General features: G+C 34.0%; 5 protein-coding genes across 5 annotated transcripts; 2 read left to right on the plus strand and 3 right to left on the minus strand.

Moving 5' to 3' along the window:
- The first annotated feature begins 4,999 nt into the window (after positions 1–4,999).
- Positions 5,000–6,169, plus strand: LOC108851073 (GATA transcription factor 2-like). Its single transcript, XM_018624500.2, has 2 exons — positions 5,000–5,364; positions 5,447–6,169. Exons 1-2 carry the CDS (start codon positions 5,161–5,163, stop codon positions 5,987–5,989), a joined length of 747 nt encoding a protein of 248 aa, XP_018480002.2. The 5' UTR covers positions 5,000–5,160; the 3' UTR covers positions 5,990–6,169.
- Positions 6,170–7,622: 1,453 nt separating this feature from the next.
- LOC108837006 (uncharacterized) lies at positions 7,623–9,856 on the minus strand. Its single transcript, XM_057007249.1, has 9 exons — positions 9,517–9,856; positions 9,366–9,432; positions 9,206–9,283; positions 9,071–9,123; positions 8,889–8,972; positions 8,317–8,369; positions 8,164–8,228; positions 8,000–8,058; positions 7,623–7,882 (listed from the first exon to the last, which is right to left on the minus strand). Exons 1-9 carry the CDS (start codon positions 9,799–9,801, stop codon positions 7,793–7,795), a joined length of 834 nt encoding a protein of 277 aa, XP_056863229.1. The 5' UTR covers positions 9,802–9,856; the 3' UTR covers positions 7,623–7,792.
- A 295-nt stretch (positions 9,857–10,151) lies between these two features.
- LOC108837007 (protein transport protein Sec61 subunit beta) lies at positions 10,152–10,911 on the minus strand. Its single transcript, XM_057006786.1, has 2 exons — positions 10,789–10,911; positions 10,152–10,526 (listed from the first exon to the last, which is right to left on the minus strand). Exon 2 carries the CDS (start codon positions 10,509–10,511, stop codon positions 10,260–10,262), a length of 252 nt encoding a protein of 83 aa, XP_056862766.1. The 5' UTR covers positions 10,512–10,526; positions 10,789–10,911; the 3' UTR covers positions 10,152–10,259.
- A 1,874-nt stretch (positions 10,912–12,785) lies between these two features.
- On the plus strand, positions 12,786–14,064 carry LOC108853098 (zinc finger protein ZAT4). Its single transcript, XM_018626557.2, has one exon. The coding sequence runs from the start codon at positions 12,984–12,986 to the stop codon at positions 13,896–13,898; it is 915 nt and encodes a 304-aa protein (XP_018482059.1). The 5' UTR covers positions 12,786–12,983; the 3' UTR covers positions 13,899–14,064.
- Positions 14,065–18,419: 4,355 nt separating this feature from the next.
- On the minus strand, positions 18,420–19,989 carry LOC108837633 (SPX domain-containing protein 3). Its single transcript, XM_018610660.2, has 3 exons — positions 19,623–19,989; positions 18,990–19,143; positions 18,420–18,907 (listed from the first exon to the last, which is right to left on the minus strand). Exons 1-3 carry the CDS (start codon positions 19,827–19,829, stop codon positions 18,525–18,527), a joined length of 744 nt encoding a protein of 247 aa, XP_018466162.1. The 5' UTR covers positions 19,830–19,989; the 3' UTR covers positions 18,420–18,524.
- Positions 19,990–21,482: the final 1,493 nt, after the last annotated feature.

The following is a 21,482-nucleotide window of genomic DNA, read 5'->3' on the forward strand; positions in this document are numbered from 1 at the left end:
TTGCATGTTGTCCGTCAGAAGAGATTATTATTATATAAACAAAAAGATGACTTATTCTTTTCTTTTATATATACGTACGTAAATTTGTTCCTCTACAATTGCAAAAGAAGAACGAGTGTTGTTAAGTAAAATTCATAATAATATTCGGTACTGTCATTATGGGCACATGAGGTCGCACGTGTTCTTGCTGTTTACCTCGGGATCACCGTCGTCTGTCACGTCACGTGATTCAAGAAAACAAAAACTAAGAATATACAAAAACCTTTAGTATAAAGTAATGTCAATTATGAGATACATATTAGTGGTTACATGTATAATATCTCTAATAATATTACTATATGCGAGTTAGGAGCGTTCTAAGTGGTCACTTGCTTCCTTCCACTACTAGAGTCACGAGACCACAACATCTCCGAGGCAAGCCCTGTTCGTTTGGTTGCCGCAGGTTTCAGCGTCGGCGTCAGCGTCGGCGTCGGCGTCAGCGGCTGCGTCAAACTCGTTTATCTGATGTTCGTTTCATAGACGCTGCCGCTGACGCTGACGCCGACGCCGACGCAGATTATTGTTCGTTTCGAAGACGCAGGAAGTTGACGCCGACGCTGACGCCGACGCAGGAAGCATAATTAAATACCGTTCGTTTGACAGACGCTGCGGCTATTATCATTTTATTCATATTTTATTTTTAAAAATTTGTAACATTGTCTTTTAAATAAATAAAATATATTTTAAGTATATTTACATCCACAAAAATATTATGTTTACTTGGTAATATTTTTTTGGTCAAATATACAAATATAACAATATTTTTGTCATAAAACTAAATCATACATTTAATTTTCGAAATTAGCACTTCAAACAAATAAGGCAAATATATGTTACAGATAAAAGAAACATGTAGTTTAAATTTGTAAAATTATATTTTAAATAAATAAAATATAGTTTAAATATATTTATATCTATCCAAATATTATAATTTATTGGTAACAAATTTTTAGTCAAATTTACAAATTTAACAACTCATTTTTATCATAAATTTTTAGTCAAATTTACAAATTTATCACAAATAAAAAGCTAAATAATACATATAGTCTATAAATATAACAACATTTTTTTTTCATAAATCATAAGCTAAATTAAAACAATATAATATATCAAAATATTTATCATAAGCATATATGTTCAAGTGCATTACAATTTACAAGCAAATACTGATCATCTTTTGGTCTACCTATTGAGGATCAAGTTGATGTAAAAGAGCTATTAAGAGTGTTTGTAAAACTAGCAATTTCATCATAATGTAAATTAATATCTTTGTGATGTATGTATGTGCACTTTCATGTGGCAACAAAAGTTTAAAGCTTTTCGTTTGGTCATTGAGAACCGAATACATGTGATAAAAAGATTGAACAGTGTACTTTACACACAAGCCTTTATGTAAAAAACAACATGAGGTCTTAGCATATTTCATTTGAGAATGGAATGAGTTAAAGACAGAGAGAATCTGAATGTAAGGAAAACAGGGGAAAATCATTGCATGTATTTAGCTATGTTTCTTGCCACTAACACCAGCAATAACCTGCAAAAAAACACTTGACCATGCGCTTTCTGAGATGTCAACAAGGAAGGATGCGTGAAGGCCAGACCAAACATCTCCTTCATGGTTTTGCTTTGTTCAGTAAACTTCACAAGCTTGGATACAACATCTGAACTTTCCACAACCTGAGTCATGCCCAAAGCACGTTTAAAATCGGTTTAAAGCAAAACCCATGATAATCTCAAGCTTAGAAAAGCAAAGGAGGTGGAAACAAAAACATATACGATGATGATGACACTATAAGATGCTAATGACTTTCAAAAACCCCAACTCATTTTGCTAAAAGTCTCGCAAGCTTGGTCTCTTTCACAATGGAACCAAAGATACATCACACAGAGACTCACTAGGGAGCATCAAACAATCATCAGAGATTAAAATAATCAGAATGTGGAAACTCTATTTCATTAACACGTTCCATATCCTAAATGTTTTAGAACAGAGACCATCACTATCAGCTTCTTCTTGTCTTAGTTATGAAATAAAGCATAAATAAACCATTCCCATCAGAACAAATTCTCTTATCTTGGATCCAAAATCCATTCTCAGAAACTCATATGAAACACAAAAACAGAGACAAGAGACAATTACCTCAACCATGCTTGAAACCCAAATCGGAGGGGGAGAGAACTCGAGGCTTGGCGTTGAGAGAGCTCGTGGCTGCGTGAGATGGAGAAGCAAGAGCTCGAGGCCTGGAGATGAGAGAGCTCGTGGCTGCGTGAGATAGAGATGAGAGAGCTCAAGGTCTTTGTCGGAGTTGAAGATGAGAGAGCTCGAGGTCTTCGTCGGAGATGGAAATGAGAGAGCTCGAGGCGTGGAGATGGGAGAGCTCGTGGCTGCGTGAGATGGAGATGGGAGAGCTCGAGGTTGCGTCAGGGATGAGAGAGAGCTGCGTCTTGCGTCAATTAGGTTAAGGTTTTTATGTAAATACTTAAATGTTTTAAGGACAAAATGGTAAATTATGTAGATAGACGCAGAATTTAAGTCTCAGCCGCTGATTTTATCGGCGTCCAGATTTTATTAACGCATTGACGCAGCGTCTAGACGCAGCCGCAGTCGCAGGTATCTGCGTCAACCAAACGAACAAACTTTGTAAAAAAATAGCCGCTGCCGCAGCCGCTGCCGCCCTGCGTCAACCAAACGAACAGCACTGCAGTAAATCCGTTTGTCAAATTTGTTTCCCTAAAATACATACATAAGACCAAAACAAGAGACTCTAAGTGAGGAAGAGGGATGAACGAGAAGATAGTGCCACTTGCCACCGTACGTTAATGTACTTTGTTTGCATGTTGTTCTACTTCATTGCAGCAAGTATAGTTTTGCTCGAAACAATGATATAAAATAGTGATTTATTTGTAACATGGGAATGTACCGTGTACGAAAGTGAATCTTCCGAACCAAGTAGAAGGTGACAACTGGAAAAGACAATGTCGGTAGTAAGTGAAAATCAATTTAAAAATAGTAAAAAACAAATATCTTATGAGTTCCTCTAGCTCCGTGCCATCGTGTTTAGTTAATGCTGAAATGTGCAGTGAGGTTGGGTCTTTGTGGGGAGCCACTTTGTTAGTAACAAATTTTTAAAAATTAATTATGATTTCACGTAATTCAAATCTTATAGTAACGTTTAGCATGATGTGATAAACCCTAGTAAGCGTCATAAGACACGGCCCGCCTCTTTCTCCTTCTCTTCAATTCAAGACATTTTTTTTTGCTAGAACATTTTTGCATTTTTAATGAGAACTCTTCTTAAAATATGGGCTAAAAATTACTTCTTCGTGCAAATCAATATGTATTCAACTTCACATTTTGTAGGGAAGTTATTAAAAAGACATTTTCAAACACATCAAATCCATATATACTTTTAACATTTCTACCCAAAAAAAAATCCATATCTACTAAGATACATATGCATATGGGGTTATTTGTTTTGGTTTTCTTTATTTCAACATCTTTTTTTTGTAAATTTTTTAGCCCCCACATGCATCCACGTGGCTCACTTATCTTTTCCTTTATTCGTTCCTTTGTTTATTTTCGCAAAAGGTGAAAATTATTTATCTGCAGGACTCATGTGGATAGGCTAAGAACTAAGATTGTCGGCATATACCATAAAGCATATGTTAATACCTACATTTATATGAAAAATCCTAAGAGAGAGAGACTAAACTTAGGTTAATCAATAGGCCTTCTTACATTATTCGTCTGCAGCATAGTATTTAATAAAGGAAGTCACTTTAATTTTATTTTCAGCTTATAAAAATCATAGTAAAATAAAATGCATTGATGTATACGCCTTGTTAGCTGGACAATGGAGCATATTTTCATTGCACTTGAGCGGAGAAAATTGTCAAATATAATTAGGCGCATATATATAAAGATATATTTCATCTTTTATATATTTGTATAACAAATTTATTTTAAATAAGAACAAACGATTTGGTAACCACAAGTAGCAAATTTCAAATATACGGATGAGTGTTAACATTTATTTGAAAGAAAACGAACACAGAGAATATGTAGACCCACTACATGATATGATACGTACATAATATTAGTACAGAAGCATAAAAGAGACCTATGCATATATATATATGGCTGAGAACATTTTTGTAATTGGGGGAAAATACAAAATATGAAATTAAACTCAGGTTTTAACTATGTGATCTGGTTTGAAAAGTTGCTTCAGTTAAAATAAAGCAGTAGTGAGAGTATTTGGTTAAATAAAAAATATATTGACTATGATCCTAAAATCTGAAAAATTTGTTATCAGTAAATCAGGAAATGAAGCTTTTAAAATGACTTCAACCAAAGTAAATTCCTTAAAATCAATGATGGTCGTGTTTGTGAAGTTAAAATGTAATTAATCATATCCATCAGGAAATCATCAACTTAAAAAAAAACCCATCAACTTTCATATATAATAAGAAAACAAAACCAAATCGAGTAGAACACACCAGTGCACTTTGAATCATCAACGCATTTTCTCAATATACACCACTACAGTTGCTGCAAACCCTAATATTTACCACAACAGATATGTTGGCTTCTATATAGTCAAATTTCGTTTTGATGAATTCACGATAGGACACATTGAAAACGCATACATAGAGTAACTATTCGACTCAGAGTTTTCAAAATCAACTCTCGATGGTCTAAGAGTTGGAAGATTCACTATGTGGTGATCAAACACGATGATAAACCTATTTAAGATATTTCTTCACATACTACTTTCGATCAGTTCAAAATTTGACTCACAATATCTCTCAGTTAAACATATTCTAGTTTTTGCTATTATAAGTTTGAGCATTCATAGTTCTGAAAAATAGTAAGTGCAAAGTTTTAACTATATAAAAATTTCAATAGATAAAAGGTAGATAATTTAAAGAAAAAAGATGAATGACAGTGATGAGTAGGCCGAGTCACTCACGGTGCATGGTCAGTCTCTCTCTCTCTGCACGTTCTCTTGCCCTGTTCTCTTATCTCTCCCTATTAAAGACTCTAACCAGTCACAGACTTTGGAGTGTGTGAGAGAGAGACAGACAGAGTTTGTAAGAGATATCGCATCATAACAATCAATGGACGTCTATGGCTTATCTTCACCAGACATACTTAGAGTCGATGACCTTCTTGATTTCTCCAACGAAGACATCTTCTCCGCCTCTTCTTCCACTTCCACCGCCGCTACTTCCTCCTCCTCTTTCCCTCCTCAGAATCCTAACTACCACAATCATCTCCCTTCCTCCGCCGATCACTCCTTCCTCCACGACATTTGTGTCCCCGTATATATGCTCTCTCCAAGCCAACTTTGAAGTTTATTTCTTGATTTTCTTGGATTTTTATATTTTATCTTTTCTTGTGTAGAGTGATGATGCAGCTCACCTGGAATGGCTCTCGCAATTCGTGGACGACTCCTTTGCTGATTTTCCATCGAACCCACTAGGAGGAACTATGACTTCCTTTAAAACTGAAACCTCAAAACCAAGAAGCAAAAGATCAAAACCTCCATCTACTTTGGTTGGAACATGGGCACCGATGTCGGAACCCGACCAGAACATTCACGACCCCGGGAGGTCCAAGCCTAAGAAAGAACACTCCGGAGGAGGAGGAAGACATCAATCGTCGGCGGAGACGGCTGAAGGTGGGTTGAGGAGATGCACTCACTGTGCATCGGATAAGACGCCACAGTGGAGGACAGGACCACTCGGGCCTAAAACGCTGTGTAACGCTTGCGGAGTCCGGTTTAAATCCGGTAGGCTTGTACCGGAATATAGACCGGCTTCGAGTCCGACTTTCGTGTTGACTCAGCATTCAAACTCTCACCGGAAAGTGATGGAGCTGAGACGACAGAAGGAGGTCATGAGACAACCACATCAAGTTCAACTTCACTACCATCCCTCGTTTTAGTCCGACTTCGCCTTTTTGTTTTTGTTTTTGTTAATCTTGGGGGTTGAGTGCGATGGTTTGGGTCACGTCGTGTCACGATTCTACCGGCGTCAATCACGTGACCGACGACGACGGGAGCCTAAAATTCAACCTCGATAGTTTGTTAATTATTAAAAAATCATAAACTTTGGTTTGCCTTTTCTCTACGTTATTAGTTTCAACTTTTTTTCCCGTCAGGAAAGAAAAATAAACCACAATTATTATTAGAGATGAACTAGAAAATGCATCATTGTTTTTAGAAGCATGCAACTTTATAATACGTTTAAGTAGGATAAATTTATTAATGCATCATTTTTTTTGAGATAAAACAAGATTGATTGAAGAACTATTACAAAGTTATACACTAAATATATACCTAACTAACGAAATCGAAATTGAAAACATAAAGTCTTAATCGATATAGTCTTAGATTTTACTTAAATTTGATTATTCTTTCATAAAAAAAAAAAAAAAAACTAAACCGAAAGCTGGGTTAAAGACACCCTCATGTTGTGACACCATCACCATCAACTTGTATTGCTAGTTAATTACCAAAGACATCTTTGGCATCTGACATTGAAACAAACAAAAGTTAGTCTTAATCATGTTTTAGACATTATTATTATTGTGTAATATTGATCCATCATCTAAGAAGAACCCAAGATAGTAAATCAAATTCATAAATAGAAAAGTGAGTTTTGATTTTCCTCATACAGAGATACCTTAGTTACTGATCTTGTTCACTTCCTTGGTCAAAGCCTTTCTCTTTTGCTTTATTTAAGAAGCTGCGATTTCTTTCCTCTTGTTTCCTATTAAATAGTACATCAAAATCTATTAAAAATAGTTTCTAATGAAATCTATTGAAATTTGAATAACAGGTGAATTATTTTCAAATTCTGTTTTGATAAATTATTAATCTAATAACACTGAATTTTAATTAAGTTTTTCCAAATCCATTATTGAATAACGACTCACTTCAAATTCCAAATTCTATCAAGGCCCATTAAAGTACCAGATTGAATAACACCCCCAATATTGCTTCTTTGTGCAGGATTGGGATCTGGACATGGAGTTGGGCCTTAAAGAGAATTAAACTGAAGTTAGTTAAGCCCACCTTCAAACAAAGAATTTAACGACAATCTTCAACATTTTGTTTGTTCCACCATGAAAGTGTTTCAAAAAATTTACAGTGGATAAAAACAATAAATTTCTTGGTCCGCTAAAAGCAAAATAAAAATATTTTTTACAACGGTTATTAATTTATCGGGCTGTGTAAGGCAACGGGTATATTTTGCTATTTTCATTTACTCTTTTTTGTTTATTTTGTTTAAGAAAAACAATTATTACCGAAAGTGAATTAGAAAATGCCTCATTATTTTCAGAAGAAGCATGCAACTTAAGAATACTTTTTAGTAATGATAGATAAATCTATTTGGAATGGATAATTCCGTAAAAAACCATTGAAAATATTCAACAGTTAAAACGAACTTTAAAAATATATTTCAAAGTTAATAATACAGTAAATAAACCGAGACCGGATTAAAAGACGCACCAAATGGTTGCAAACATCAATTTGTATTGCTAAACTAATTGCCAAAGAACCAAAGCACTCGAAAACAAAAGACAACATGAGATTGCATCTTTCGCATTTGAAACCAAACAAAAAGATTAGTCTTAATCATGTTTTAGACATTATTATTAATAGTGTATATAATATTGCTCCATCATCTAAGAACTCAAGAGTGTATTCAAATCCGTAACTAGAAAAATGGGTTTTGATTTTCCTCATACGGAGATACCATAGTTGCTGATCTTGTTCACTTCCTTTGTCAAAGCCTTTCTCTCTTGCTTTACCTCAGAAGCACGGTTCGATATCTGAGGTCGTAAAAAATGAGATAACTCCATTACATAACATAGAAATGGCTACTATTCTACACAAGTCAGCTCCTAATATTCCAACCTAGAAGAGTAAAAAGAGGCGAGTATACTTACTTGAGAACGGAACCGAGAAGCTTCTCTCGTGGGTAATTCTTTAAGTACATCTTTTAAACCTGTATATAAAAATCAGTGGGTGGTATATAAGTCGATAACTTCTATGCATATCTCTGGTGTAACAAACTGAGGGAGTTCAAGACAGAAAGATATAAAAACATTACCTGCTGCTTGCTTTTCAATCTTATAAGCTGAGTTAACAACACCTCGTATCTGTTTGCCTGCTTGTCTGATTAAGAGGAAATAGAAAGTTAATATAATATTCATGTTGATACATATCCGAAAGTACAGATAATATGTCATGATCATATATAAACCTGAGTTTCATCCTTCCTCTGATCAGCTCATCTTCTGCCACAGTTGCAACTCGCTGAAACAATCAAAGTGGTTAAGAATTTCAAACCCATAATCCAAAAGACTGCTAATTACATCATTCACAAAACAACTGGAGGCTATATATATATATATATAAAGACTGCTATTTACATCATTCACTAAATAACTGGAGGCTATATGTATATATATTAGTCACATTCAAGACAAATCGACTTCAGTACATTGCAGAAAGAAGTGTTGAGACTCAAGCAACATAACTATATATATATAATTTCTCTGAAAGAATAAGTATTTAGAGCAACACCATCCTTAGCTACATAGAGAGTTCTCTGTTCAAACCTGATCCCTTTTCATTTTCATACTAAACACCTGACATTCTACTTCATACTAAACACCATGCTTAGCTACATCGAGAGTTCTCTGTTCATAACCTGATCAGTGATCCCTATTTATTTTCATACTAAACATCTGTTCTCTGCTAACTAACAGCATACATAGGAAGGAAGTCGTCGACACAGCAAATGGTGACCCTCATGCTGAAAAAGAAACTAACCTCTAACTTTTCACTTTCGGCTGTAAGACGATCCAGCGATTGTCTCAGCTCTTTTACTCTAAGATCCGCTCTAGAAAGCAACGCCTGCAATCCAAAAAAACATATGGTCAATACTTAAGAATAACAACAGACACAGGCAGAACCAGCTTATTCATTCAACAAGGATGTAAAACAACACTGACCTCTTCGCTTGAAAACATGCGTACAGCATTGTAGTACACAAATCTTCTCGTCTCTGCAAACAAACATAGCCGGTCATTCACTAAACCATTCACATAACATAATAATAAATCTTAAAAGAGTATCCAGAAGCTAACTTTTCAAAGCAAAGATCCCAACACCAAAAGCTAAACCCCCTGATATAAGAGGATGAGATGCAGCAACGTTCACACCATCTGCATTACAAACATTTGAATCATCATCACATGAACAATTAAGAGAGCAAATCAAAGCAGCACTGAGTGTGTAGAAACAGACCTTTGATCTTAGCAAACACCATATGCTCGTATACGTTATACTCAGAAGCAATCTCTCTAATAGAATCCTATAATTCCCCCAAAAAAAACAAAATCACAATTGAGAAATCATCATTCATTATACGCTATGGATTTTTTTCAGATTCGCTTACGATTGTTTGGCTGGTGTGAGCGATTGAAGTATCTCGAATCTGGCTCAATCGAGATTTCGATGCGTCGATTGTTGAATCCAGCGTCTCCACGATCGTGTTCTGGTACACGAGCGCCTGACGCATCGCGTCCTCGATCCAGGAAGCTGCGTTTTCAACCGTCGTCGTTGCGATCTTAGCGCTTGGAATCGAAGTGAGGAGAGGAGCCGGTGGCGGAGATTGTGGAATCGCCGCCGGTGAGTGTGAGTCTTCCATCGTCTCTGAGGATGATTCTCCTGAAGTTGCCATTATCAAAAGATCTCTCTCTCCTTTGCTCAAAGTTTACCCGGTGAATGGAATAGAAATGACCCGAATATAAAACTCGGGCCCCGTTTCAAACATATTATTTACAACATAAGCCCCTAAACTTCTATTAGTTTCCTGGATTTCCCTTTTTATTCCTCAAGTGTTCAAAATAACCCCATAAATCTTCATATCACAGGTTGATTTTTTCATTCAATTTCCCTTTTTATTTCTTAATTGTTTAATCAAAACCAGAAATCCTAATATCATAAGGTTAATTTTATCTCTGAATATTTGAGTTTGTGTTTTATGATTTATCCTTAAAATTTATATGAAGATAGATGGAAAGCTTTGAATGTCAAAGAAACAAGATAGTTTTATATTCCACAAAATTAAAAAACAAGAGTTGAAACCATTCTCTAAAGCTCTCTGATCACTAGCAGTCACATTCTACTAGTATTTGATCATTTGACAAAGTAGAGCTTGCCCATGACATGGAGGACGGCGACGAAAGCAATGAAACCGATGCTCATGACAAGGACAACATTAGGGGAGATCTTGAGACCCGGTGCGTCATCCGTGTAGAACTGAAGCATGGATCCTGCTGCTCCACCACCAGAGGCTCCTCCTCCTCCACCACTTCCACTAGGCTTCCTCCTTCGCATGCTTGCAGCTGCAGCTGCACTTCCTCTTTGTGGTGCTCCACTTCCTACCATCCTTCTCTTCTTTAACTAACAATTTTGAAATTATTCTCAGCAGCTAGCCTTAGATATTATTAAAATATTAAATCACTTTGCTAATTAGGAGATTCTACGCAATTATGAGCAAAATATGAATGATTCAAGCCAAAATTTCGAGATCTCGTAACCAGATCTGCATTCTTATCTAACTTAAACAACAGATCTAACGATTCCTCAATATCATCATCGAATCATACAGATAGATATACCGGAGATTGGATCATACATCGATGAAATCAAATCAAAAACTCACCTGATTAGAGTTCTGATGTCGTCGAGAACGATAACGAGAGACGGAAGAGTTTTTCTTTTCTTTTCGGAGCTTTGGAGTTAACCGGACTCTCTAACCATTTTATTATTCTCGCCACGCACTTTATTTCGTATTAGCCAATAAACTAGCGCCACATCATCCTCATTATCGAGGCCTGTTTACTTACAATAGCATGCTCTTAGCAGAGTTTGGAGATAACTTGCTCATAAGGCCCAAAATGAAAGCCCAACCTAAAACCCAAATGATCTTTCTTTTGTTTGACATCAACCCAAATGATCTATATTATGTTTTCCGTAAAATTGACGACTAGTATGAGTTGACTTCATGAAAAGTATTGCTATACTTCAATTCATCCATCGACACATGTGATTAATCTATGGATAAAAATGACATTACCGTCTGATAACCCAATGTTTGTATGCTGAGTTGACAATAAGTAACACATACTTATACTTGCATATTTTTTATTCATAATGAAATATTAATTTGAAGTTCTAACGGACAAGTCAACGGAAAAGTTTAAAGCAGTGATGAACTTTTTTTTTGTTTCTTTAAGAGAGTAGCGTAAGTGGTTTGGCACCACCATTAAAAGTCATGCCATTGAAGAAGAATCTCAACTTTTACACTTTGCGTAGACCAATTGCTTCCATAACCTTGATTTTTAACATCTCTAGATTTCAGTTTGAAAAGCCATTTGTGTGTGAAATCGCCTAACTAAGTAAGTTCTTTGAGTACATTTATTGTTTTGTTGTAACCGAAAATTTTGTCAAACGTATGACTTTAATTTTGTTTAAAGATTTGTGATCGACCATGCACACTAAGTGTTGTTTGCAAGTAAAACTCTAACTTCTAGTTGTACAAGCTTTTCCACTAGTTATGGTTGATTTGATCTTTGAATGATCAGTTCAATGTATTGGAAAATATCACATGATTGTTGTGTTGGTCGTTTGATCACGTTTAGAACAGTGTTACGAGAAAAGAAAGTGAGATGGTTAGGTGTGTATTAAACTAAACACATCAATTTTTAGTGGGTCCAAATTTAAATGCGTTTGTAGCTTAACAGGTTATACTTTTTTGGTTACTCCTACAGTCCTACTATATCTTTTTGTTTTGCTAATCTTTAGTTTCATTTTAAGTTTAATGGACTTTGTAGCTGGTAGTATTTGTTTTTATTAAACAAGAACGTGTGGTAGTGTTATTGATAAACGGAAATTATGGCCTCTTGACTTTTTCTCATTAGTTTCTAGCTTTGAAGATCCAAAATCAAAGGAGAAATCCAATCTTTTTTTCACAATTTGTGGCATTCCTAATCGTCTTAACTCCAGTGATTAATGGAATTAATTTAAGATTATACTCTTAAGACGATTAAGTCAGGTATTATAATCAGAATCATGCTGGCTTTTAACTTGGTAAGAGATATCGTCACTAACAGTTGGCGAAACTCATGAAAAAGGGGGAAGGCAAGCAGAATCTGAAAATTAATTTATTTATTTAGTTCTAGTTTTGTTACATTAGAAAGATAAAATTACTAGTGGGTGAGGATAAGTTATGTAACCGTGGTCTGAAACAGTACGTGGCTGTCACAAACTGAAAAACTAACAGCCATAACTATGTTACCATTCTCCCGTCATATGTTCGGACAACGCTTTGTTCTGGTCCGAATCGTTACAAGGCTCTGAAATACCGAGAGCACCCTTACTAGATGGTAATTAATTATTTTTTTGCCGCAGTGAAATTAAAACGTTGCGCTGAAAATAGACAACAAAGCCGCGTTGCTTCGGACTATTCGGTGGTGTTAAAATAGAAGTTTTACTATTTTTAATCCGATTAATGAGAAGGGCCTTATGGGAAAAGAAATTATATTTTATTTATTTTTTGCAGAAACTGGCAAAACTCGCATGTTACACTTTGTCAAAAGTAAACAAAAATTTACTCTCTTCAGTTTCTTTGATCGATTAATTAAAGATTTTTTTATAAATATAGCGTGAGACAAAGAAAGGGAAGTTAAAAATAAAATAATTTCTAAAGTTTAATTGCTTTTTATTCTTCTTCTTCTTCTCTTCTGCAGAAGAAGAATGCCTTTGTCACGTACTCTCTTTTTGTAGCTTCTCTACTTCTTCTCCTTCTCTCTTCTTTGTGAAAGATAATAACTTCAAGAAGCTTCTTTGGTGTTGAAGATGGAGAGATACAAGTGTAGATTTTGCTTCAAGAGCTTCATCAACGGAAGCGCTTTAGGTGGTCACATGAGATCTCACATGCTTACTCTTTCTTCAAAACGTGAGCTTTATCAAGAAGAGGAACGGCCACCGAGTCAACTCAGCGAGGAGACAGAGTCTGATGCTTCTTCTTCGTTTGATGAGGAAGAAGAAGAAGATCATCTTAAGAGTACTCGTGTTGATGATAAAGAAATGGAGTTTGGTATCTCCGAAAGCGAAACAGAGTCTTCCAGGAATATTAACCCAACTCGGAGACGATCCAAGCGAACTAGGAAACTCGGATCGTTCGATTTCGACTTTAAGAAGCTCAAAACGGTCCAAGCCGGTGAGACAGAACATCATCACAGCTCAGCTTCCGACACAACGACGGAGGAAGATCTCGCGTTTTGTCTCATTATGCTCTCGAGAGACAAGTGGAAGAAGAAGCAAACTGTAGTAGAAGAAGAAGATGATGACGATGAGTCAGATCATGAATGCAAGAACAGAGGAGGAAGAGGGAGATTCAAGTGCGAGACTTGTGGTAAAGTGTTCAAATCTTATCAAGCACTAGGAGGACACAGAGCAAGCCACAAAAAGAACAAGACTTTCACGAAAACAGAGCATGAGAAAACAGAGTACTCTGTTATTGGAGGAGGAGTCAGTGAGAAGAAAATTCACCAATGTCCGATCTGTTTTAGGGTTTTCAGTTCAGGACAAGCGCTCGGAGGTCATAAGAGGTCACACGGGATCAACAACATGGTATCAGGAAGAGTCTTGTCTGTGAATGGTGTTGTCCGAATCCCTAAAGAAGTGAAAGATCATAGGATGATAGATCTTAACCTTCCTGCACCAAACGAAGAAGATCATGAACCCTCTGTGGTGTTTGATGAATGGTGAAAAACAGAAAAGGTAACAAACAGACTTTGCGTGATCTTATCGGTTTATTATTATTCTTTTTTTTTTTTGGTTTGATCGAACTTTAAAAACAAGTTTATGTTTTTATTTGTTTTTAGTTATTATTATGATTTATAATTTTAAATGCAATGGTGGCTACTTTTACATGTTCTAACGCCATGTCTTTCACTACTAGCCTCTCACGTCTTGTTGGCCTAAATCAATGAGCATTGAATTTTCATTAGTGAATAGAAGAAAAAATTGTGTAATTTTTTTTTATTATTATAAAGTTCTTAAAATGTTTAGGTAATCAAATTATATAAATTCTTAGTATTTTTTTTTGTTTGTAACTATAAATTCTTAGTTTCTATATGATTTTAGAAGCTATAGAAGTGCCCACTTCATCTATCTCTTTAGCCTACTATTATTAAAAATGGAAGTCAAATCTAAAAAGGAAAAAATCAACTTTGTTTTTTTTGTCTAGTTTCTACATCATTTTCACTGTAGAATCAAATTTGGCCATTGGGGTTGAAACTACCACCAACTTAGAATTATTCTTCACGTATACTTTATTCTTTACTTATGATTTGGAATAAAAAACCAGTGACCGATGTTCATAATGACCACCCAGTAGATATCAACAAAGTTGTGATTTAAAGTGGTTGTGTTCAACTAGTCTTATTCCACAGTTTGGTGGCTACTCACTAGGATTTAATGTGTTCGCAAAGAAAAATCATTATTCCATGTTTTGTTTGGTGGTTACTCGCTAATCACTTGGATTTAGTGCTTACAAAGTCTCACTAACCCATTTTCATTTCTAAACATAAATTATTCAAGGGTACTTCTTTCTCTTTGTTTGGTGAATATTCAAGAAAAAAAAAATCAAGAGTATTTTAATACAGATTTTGAATGATTATGGTTTATGAATGGAACGGACTATTCTGTGAATTATTATTTGTCTCAAATCTGCAAGACCATTTCATGCATTTGCTTAGTTACGTCTACTAATAGGCACGAATATCATCCTCTCTGGTACTCGTATATGAAAAAGAGCTAACACGCACAACAACAGCAACAAAAAGAAAACACAGTAGACTAAGTTATGAAGTTAAGGAAAATGTATTTTACTTAATTTTTTTTTTAATAGTGCGAATGGTGAAGTTAAAATATAAGATTACATTTCCATAAAATTCATATTAAAGAAGGCAATGTCCTTAAACGTCACTCTTCTATAAGCTATGATATGTATTTTTAAAAAACCAGAAGAGAGAGGTGTCAAAGGTATAAAGCTAACAAAAAAAATGCAGATCGCACGCAGTGCAAAGAGGGGTAAACCACAAATAAAGTGAGATAGCAACATCGGAATATATGACATCTGGTAACAAAAAGAAGTATATATTACAAGTGTTCTTCTTTTCTGAATGCATATACCCAAGGTGGCTAGCTAGGTAAGTCTCGACAACATTTATATTAATGCCAATCGGGATGGATGTCCCTTTGGTTAACGCGTTGTATTTGGAAAAGAATTCGGAAAATCATATTGCAATTTTTCTTCCCAAAATAACACGATCATGACGATCGATCAAATAGTATTTACGGAATATTTTCCTATTTAGCTTGTGACAACCTGTTGTTGATTAGACTGTGACGCTAATCGCAGTCTAAGAATACACATTTTGTTGCAACTATAAATGTGATGGGGATATATGGTGAGAAAAGCTCATTGAAGACGTTGCATACTTGCATGTATATACTTGTACGTGTTACTGAACCGAAATGCCGAACGGCAGCGAAAGCTATGTTTACTAGTTGTATTTTTAAGAGAGAACTAGATTCTAACCCGCGTTAAAACGCGGGACTATTTTCTGTGAAATGATGTTAAAATGTTTTTACAATTTTATTAAACTTAAGTTTGATAACAATGTAGAATGTGTGGCTTATAGTTGAGTTACTTATTTGTTTGTTAGTAAATCTTATTTTTTCTTATATAAATATTACGATAAATTTGTTTTAGTAAATCTGTGTCGAAACCATAATTTAAGCATTTCCTTGATTTGTTATGATTTCTTTTCAATTAGTTTTATTTTTGATTAGTTATTAAATATTAGCCATAATTTGCGGCTATTATAATTTTTAGTAACAATATACGGATTATATGTTGGGTTAAAAATAACATGTGATGTGATAGTCATCTATTAATTTTATACATGATAGATTATAATATTATTCATTACAATATACCGTATTTTAAAAACTGGACTGGACCGGCCAGTCGAACGGTGATTCGTTCTTCTAACCAGTTTTGTATTGTATAAAAACCAGATTTGAGTTAAACCAGCAAACCCAATTAAAAACGGTCAAACTTCTTAAAACCTATGATCCTATTTAATATTAAAAATCGGTATTTTAAAATTTGAGTTAAGAAATAAAAAATTTGCAAAATTTAAAAAGGTTTCGACAAAAAGTTCTTATTGTTTTAATATCAAACATTGACCTAGCTACAATATCAAATCAATATCCTATCTAGTTTTCAAAACGCTGGTTAAACCAATTCTTTATAGAAACGGTTATTAATTACCATCACATACATTAAAATCTTGATAATAAAATATTTGAATAGTCTAACGTAGAGTGGGAAATGTAAAGAGATATAGTGAATTGAATTCAGGTATATTATATTGTATTGTGTATTTCATATTTAGAGATATAAAATTTGGTATTTTGAAACTAAATGTCATTTGGTAAAAATATTGGTCATGTATGAATTAGTGCAACCGAATTTTCAGATTCATATATTTAATATCCAATATATTATTAATGAAAACTGTATAAGTCCAAATTTAAATAATTTTTTTATGAATAGATTAAAATATAACTCTAAGTCTAAACTAATAGATTAGATATAATGAGCAGTATAGCTAGTGTTTCATATGCCTAAGTTTTTTTATAATTTGTTTTCTCAGGTTCTTTTATAGTATATAGTGGAAGCGATATATGTAGTTGGAAGCTGTTGATTTTCAAGATTTCCGAACAATTTAGATCTTACCTGATCACTGATTATTAGGAAAAATAGATAACCGGTCCAGTGTTAATTTAATTGACAGTCATAACATTGGTTTGGTTTTATTACACGATAGTGGTATGATTCAAATATAATATTGATTAGTTCACTAAGCAGCGTAATATCACGTGTAACTCTCTAGTAAGGGTATAAAAATTAAAAACAACTTCCAACAGTAGATATATAGTAGGACTCTATTTTAATAGAGTAGATGGAACATAAACTAGAAAACTAACGGCATTTTTATATGTAATATGATTTTTTTCGAAACAACTTAGCTTGTTAATCGTTATCTAAGTTAGCTGATTTTGTTCTTACATCATTTAAATTAGCTTAGAATTAATCGTATTGTATTTTGCAAACAAATGAATAATACAAAGCTAGTATTTTTGATGAATACAGCTCTGTGCTCATCTAGAAACTTCAACATTTATGAATACAAATATATGCTCTAGACTAATACCACCTTTCAACTACAAGCTTTGTTAACTAGTCTAACTAAAGTCTGCAAAGTTTCTAGTACAAAGTTGCATGCCTTTACTTTTTTAAAAAGAATGGATTAACAATGTACGAGGATCTTATAGAAGGCCAGTTCCAAACGTTCGACAAATGAAAAGGAAGTTGACCTTTTAAAATAATACAAAAACATATCTCTGCATCTCATCCAATATTTCACCTCTTCGGCTTAATGAAGAAACTACTACACGCACTTAACCAATTACCAAACAGAACAGAACGAAAGGGTGCCGTTTCGAGAAGGCAGATTAGTAACGGATCCGAATTTAATTATTTGAAAATTGGTGCATACTTTATGTCGTCACCATTAGAACAAAATACATACCATATATAACTAGAAGAAATAATTTCATATTATGACGACGATACAGAATATACCCCAGTAAGCAACCACTAATGTGAAAAACAATTATAGTACTAGCTTCTATTTTATTTAAACTAACTGCTCTTTAAAGGCCAAGTCTGGATTTTGGATTGAAGTACTCTGCTCGAGTTTAATCTTTTATTGCTTCTAAACCACTATGATGGTGTAGTTTATCAAAGTCTTATTGGTTTGATATTTTTTTTTTTTTTGACAACTTTGGTTTGATATTAATGCAAGTGAACTATACTTCTCGAATGAAGAAATGGAAAGATTAGTTCTAGTATCTTATTCTTATAGTCAAGCCAGAAACCTTGAGAATCTTGTATATGTCCTTCTAATCCATCCAAAGGCTGACTGACTCAATCTACTTATTGGTCATGACTAGAGTAGAGACACTCAGAACATAACTGATCAACCTCCTTAATACGTTGCTTAGACAACCTAAAAGCGAATAACAGAGCTAATAAGTTGTAGTCCCCCCAGCGAAAGCTGTCTGGCTATCCATGAAATACAAATCCGGATATTCTCAGAGCACATTTAGAATTATCAGATGTTTAAACTCGGTTGAGTATAATGCGGAATATTAAGATAATGCCATTTTCAATGTGATTTAGGGTAAGTCAAACGAAAAAATACAAATATTATGATAAGTCCATTTCCCGTGTGATTAAATATCTATAAAGATTTATCAATAAGGAATAGGTATCGGAGAAGGGACGTGGACCGGCCGTAAAACAAGATCGGAATCAGAAAGATTAAGCGGCGGAAGCGAGTAAGCACCGTAAGTAGAACTCCCTCTTCTCATCTCTCTCATCGTCATCAACGCCGCAACCGTATTCCTAAATATCCCTTCTCCCGCCGCAGCCGAACTTACCGCCGCAGATCTCTCGTATCCCTCCACCTCCCTAGTCAGCGCCGGAAACATCGCGTCCATCGTCGTCTCCCACTCTCTTACAAGCCTCGACACCAGATCAGTCTTGAAAAACGGTTGACGAAGAACTTTTTGGATAAACGGCGATCGCAATGCTCCTCCTGTTCTCTTGTCGTACTTCTTCAGGATCTTTGCTAACCCTGTAATAAAAAAGTTTTATTCTCTTTCCGACCAGACACACTTGAAGTAAAGATTCTGTCAGTTAAAAGTAACTTTTATTACCAGTGTAGTTTATGTTGCTGTAATTAACGAGAAGTACCATCTCCCCATGGAAGTTAACAATATCCTTTCTGATCTCACCAATCTCTTCTCTGAACATTACATCATCATTGTCTCCACATTTTTCTACCAATCTCTGAATCCGATATTGCAATTCCTTCAAATACACATTAATTAGTTAAGAAAATTTGCATATAATATATTCACTCCATTTTTAATTAGTTCATGTTTTACAATCGTGCACATAAATTAAAATAATACTATTTATTTTATAAACAAAAAAATAAATATCATTCAAGATGGACAAAAAAATGTCCTTTACCCAACTTACTATAAGTTCATGTCATGTTCTTATTGTAAGTCTCGTTTTAGTTTTGTTCATATAATAAATTCGGACCCTATTGAAAATTCTAATTCACATTTATAGTTATTATATTTATTTTATAATATTTCTTATTTGGTACAAATGTTAAAATGATAAAATATTTAACAACCAATGGAAATGGTTTATTATCATACATTTTTATATAGGTGGAAAGTTAGATCAGTGATTGGCTAAAAAATCAAAACTCTTTGTAGTGAGTCAAACTCGGTTGAGTGGACTCGGTAAACCCGACAAGAATGTATTATTTATACCTTATGGTGGATGATGAAATCTTCTTCTTGCTCGACGAAGAAAGCATTAAACTTCTCAATCTCGGCGTTCAACAAACAGACGAAGATAGATTCAGCTGGAGCAGGAGAAGAGATCAGATTCTTGAGTTCTTTGTAACGCAAAAACTTGTCGCGCCACTCCGGCAACGACTCCTGTATCTGCTCCTTAATCCTCTTACCGAACTTCATTAAAACAGGTGTATATGTTTAAAGAAGGGTAAGAAATGTATTATAATGAGATCTGGAGGAGGAAGAAGACGTTAATATAGAGGCATATAAATAGTGGTTATGAAATAGAATATGAAAAAGGATATGCTTAGCTTTGGCGTGACGAAGTGTTGTGAATGTGGCATGTAATAAAGAGATGAGATATGGAAAAATAAAGGTTAGATTATTGTTGCTGTTGTTGATGTAAAAAAAAGATAAAAATCCTAAGCATATTCGGTTTTTGAAGTCATATGTTTGTACTTTTTGTATATATTTTTGGGTTTCCATATCTTTTGACCGGACCTTTGGTTATTACATGTTTTCTTGCTGATTTCATGTTATCTTTTTTCAAGGTATAAAGTATAAACTCTAGAACTTAAGGTTGATTCCTTGATCTTAAAACATTTCCCCTATTACTTTAAAAAAGATTTTGATTTATTTGTTTATTTTTGAATGCATGCTTTTGATGTGACCGTGTATCGCATCGGCGAGAGACCGTCGTGCACAAGGAAAGTAAGAAATTGCCGGGACGTTTGTGAAATTTAGAGATGAAAGTGACCAAAATGACCTTGACCGTGACCAAAATGTAGGGCTACAAAAGTAAATTACTAGATACTCGTTGAAGTCTTTGGACAAAGAGAATTCAAAGATTCCAAGAGAATCAAGCATATGTGGTTTCTTTTTTTTTGTTTGTTCAAAATATGTGGTTTCTTTCATAGCTAAAAACGAAGAGAATGAAATGAGGAGAAGAGTAAAGGCCCATTAATATAGATTAATCTATTCCAAGGATCATTAATATATATTAATCTATCCCAAGGCCCATTAATATAGATTAATCTATTCCAAGGCCCATTAAAACTCATAGGGTCCCTTGCCATCTATCTTATTAAAACAGAAACATTCTGTTGGACCTAACATTTATTTTGTAAGTTTTTAAATTAAATACACTTTTATACTTTATAATTAAACCTACATTAAATTATTAATGATCCTTTCTTTATACTATTATCCATGTTTTCAAACAATATACTTATTTCTTTATACTACTATCAATGTTTTCAAACAATATATTTTTTATACTACTATCAATGTTTCCAAACAATACAATAATTAATCTTAGTTATTTTATATCTATCATTTCTCTTTAAAATTTTGTAGAAACGTCATAATTTTATAAATTGCAAAATAATAAACTTTAAAATTTGGATTATAAGATTACAAATTATGAAATTATTATAATTTAAATCAAATTAGATTACATATCGGTCATCCAACAGTTTAATCGGTTAGTCTCGGATTTTAATGATTTTTTTAATATGAATATTTTAAAAACTTAAATTGAATTGTTAGATCTCCGGATTAACCGGTATAATCACAATCGGGTTGAATTAAAAAACACTGATTTAAATGCAAAAATATTCTAAACACACTCTTTAAAATTACCAAAATATTTGTTATATTATTAGTGAAATTTTTCATCGTAAAATATTCCGCGCTTCCAAGCGCGGGTCAAAATCTAGTTATTATTTTAATTAAACAAACTTGAATTTTTGTTCTAATCCATCTTTAATACTTTTCTAATCGCATATTAATATCCAAATCCACAAACATTACTACACTTTAGGAACCATGATT

This window comes from Raphanus sativus, chromosome 4 (assembly GCF_000801105.2).
Source record: "Raphanus sativus cultivar WK10039 chromosome 4, ASM80110v3, whole genome shotgun sequence".
Classification (NCBI taxonomy): Eukaryota; Viridiplantae; Streptophyta; class Magnoliopsida; order Brassicales; family Brassicaceae; genus Raphanus; species Raphanus sativus.

Excerpts from the sequence above, each read along its gene's own strand:
- LOC108851073 (XM_018624500.2), top strand. The coding sequence starts at position 5,161 with ATGGACGTCTATGGCTTATCTTCACCAGACATACTTAGAGTCGATGAC. Across the intron at positions 5,365-5,446 it reads TCCACGACATTTGTGTCCCC|AGTGATGATGCAGCTCACCT; the intron begins GTATATATGCTC and ends TTTCTTGTGTAG.
- LOC108837006 (XM_057007249.1), bottom strand. The coding sequence starts at position 9,801 with ATGGCAACTTCAGGAGAATCATCCTCAGAGACGATGGAAGACTCACAC. Across the intron at positions 9,124-9,205 it reads TGGGATCTTTGCTTTGAAAA|AGACGAGAAGATTTGTGTAC; the intron begins GTTAGCTTCTGG and ends GTTTGTTTGCAG. Across the intron at positions 8,059-8,163 it reads GATTGAAAAGCAAGCAGCAG|GTTTAAAAGATGTACTTAAA; the intron begins GTAATGTTTTTA and ends TTTTATATACAG.
- LOC108837007 (XM_057006786.1), bottom strand. The coding sequence starts at position 10,511 with ATGGTAGGAAGTGGAGCACCACAAAGAGGAAGTGCAGCTGCAGCTGCA.
- LOC108853098 (XM_018626557.2), top strand. The coding sequence starts at position 12,984 with ATGGAGAGATACAAGTGTAGATTTTGCTTCAAGAGCTTCATCAACGGA.
- LOC108837633 (XM_018610660.2), bottom strand. The coding sequence starts at position 19,829 with ATGAAGTTCGGTAAGAGGATTAAGGAGCAGATACAGGAGTCGTTGCCG. Across the intron at positions 19,144-19,622 it reads ATTTCATCATCCACCATAAG|GAATTGCAATATCGGATTCA; the intron begins GTATAAATAATA and ends GTGTATTTGAAG. Across the intron at positions 18,908-18,989 it reads CAGCAACATAAACTACACTG|GGTTAGCAAAGATCCTGAAG; the intron begins GTAATAAAAGTT and ends TTTTTATTACAG.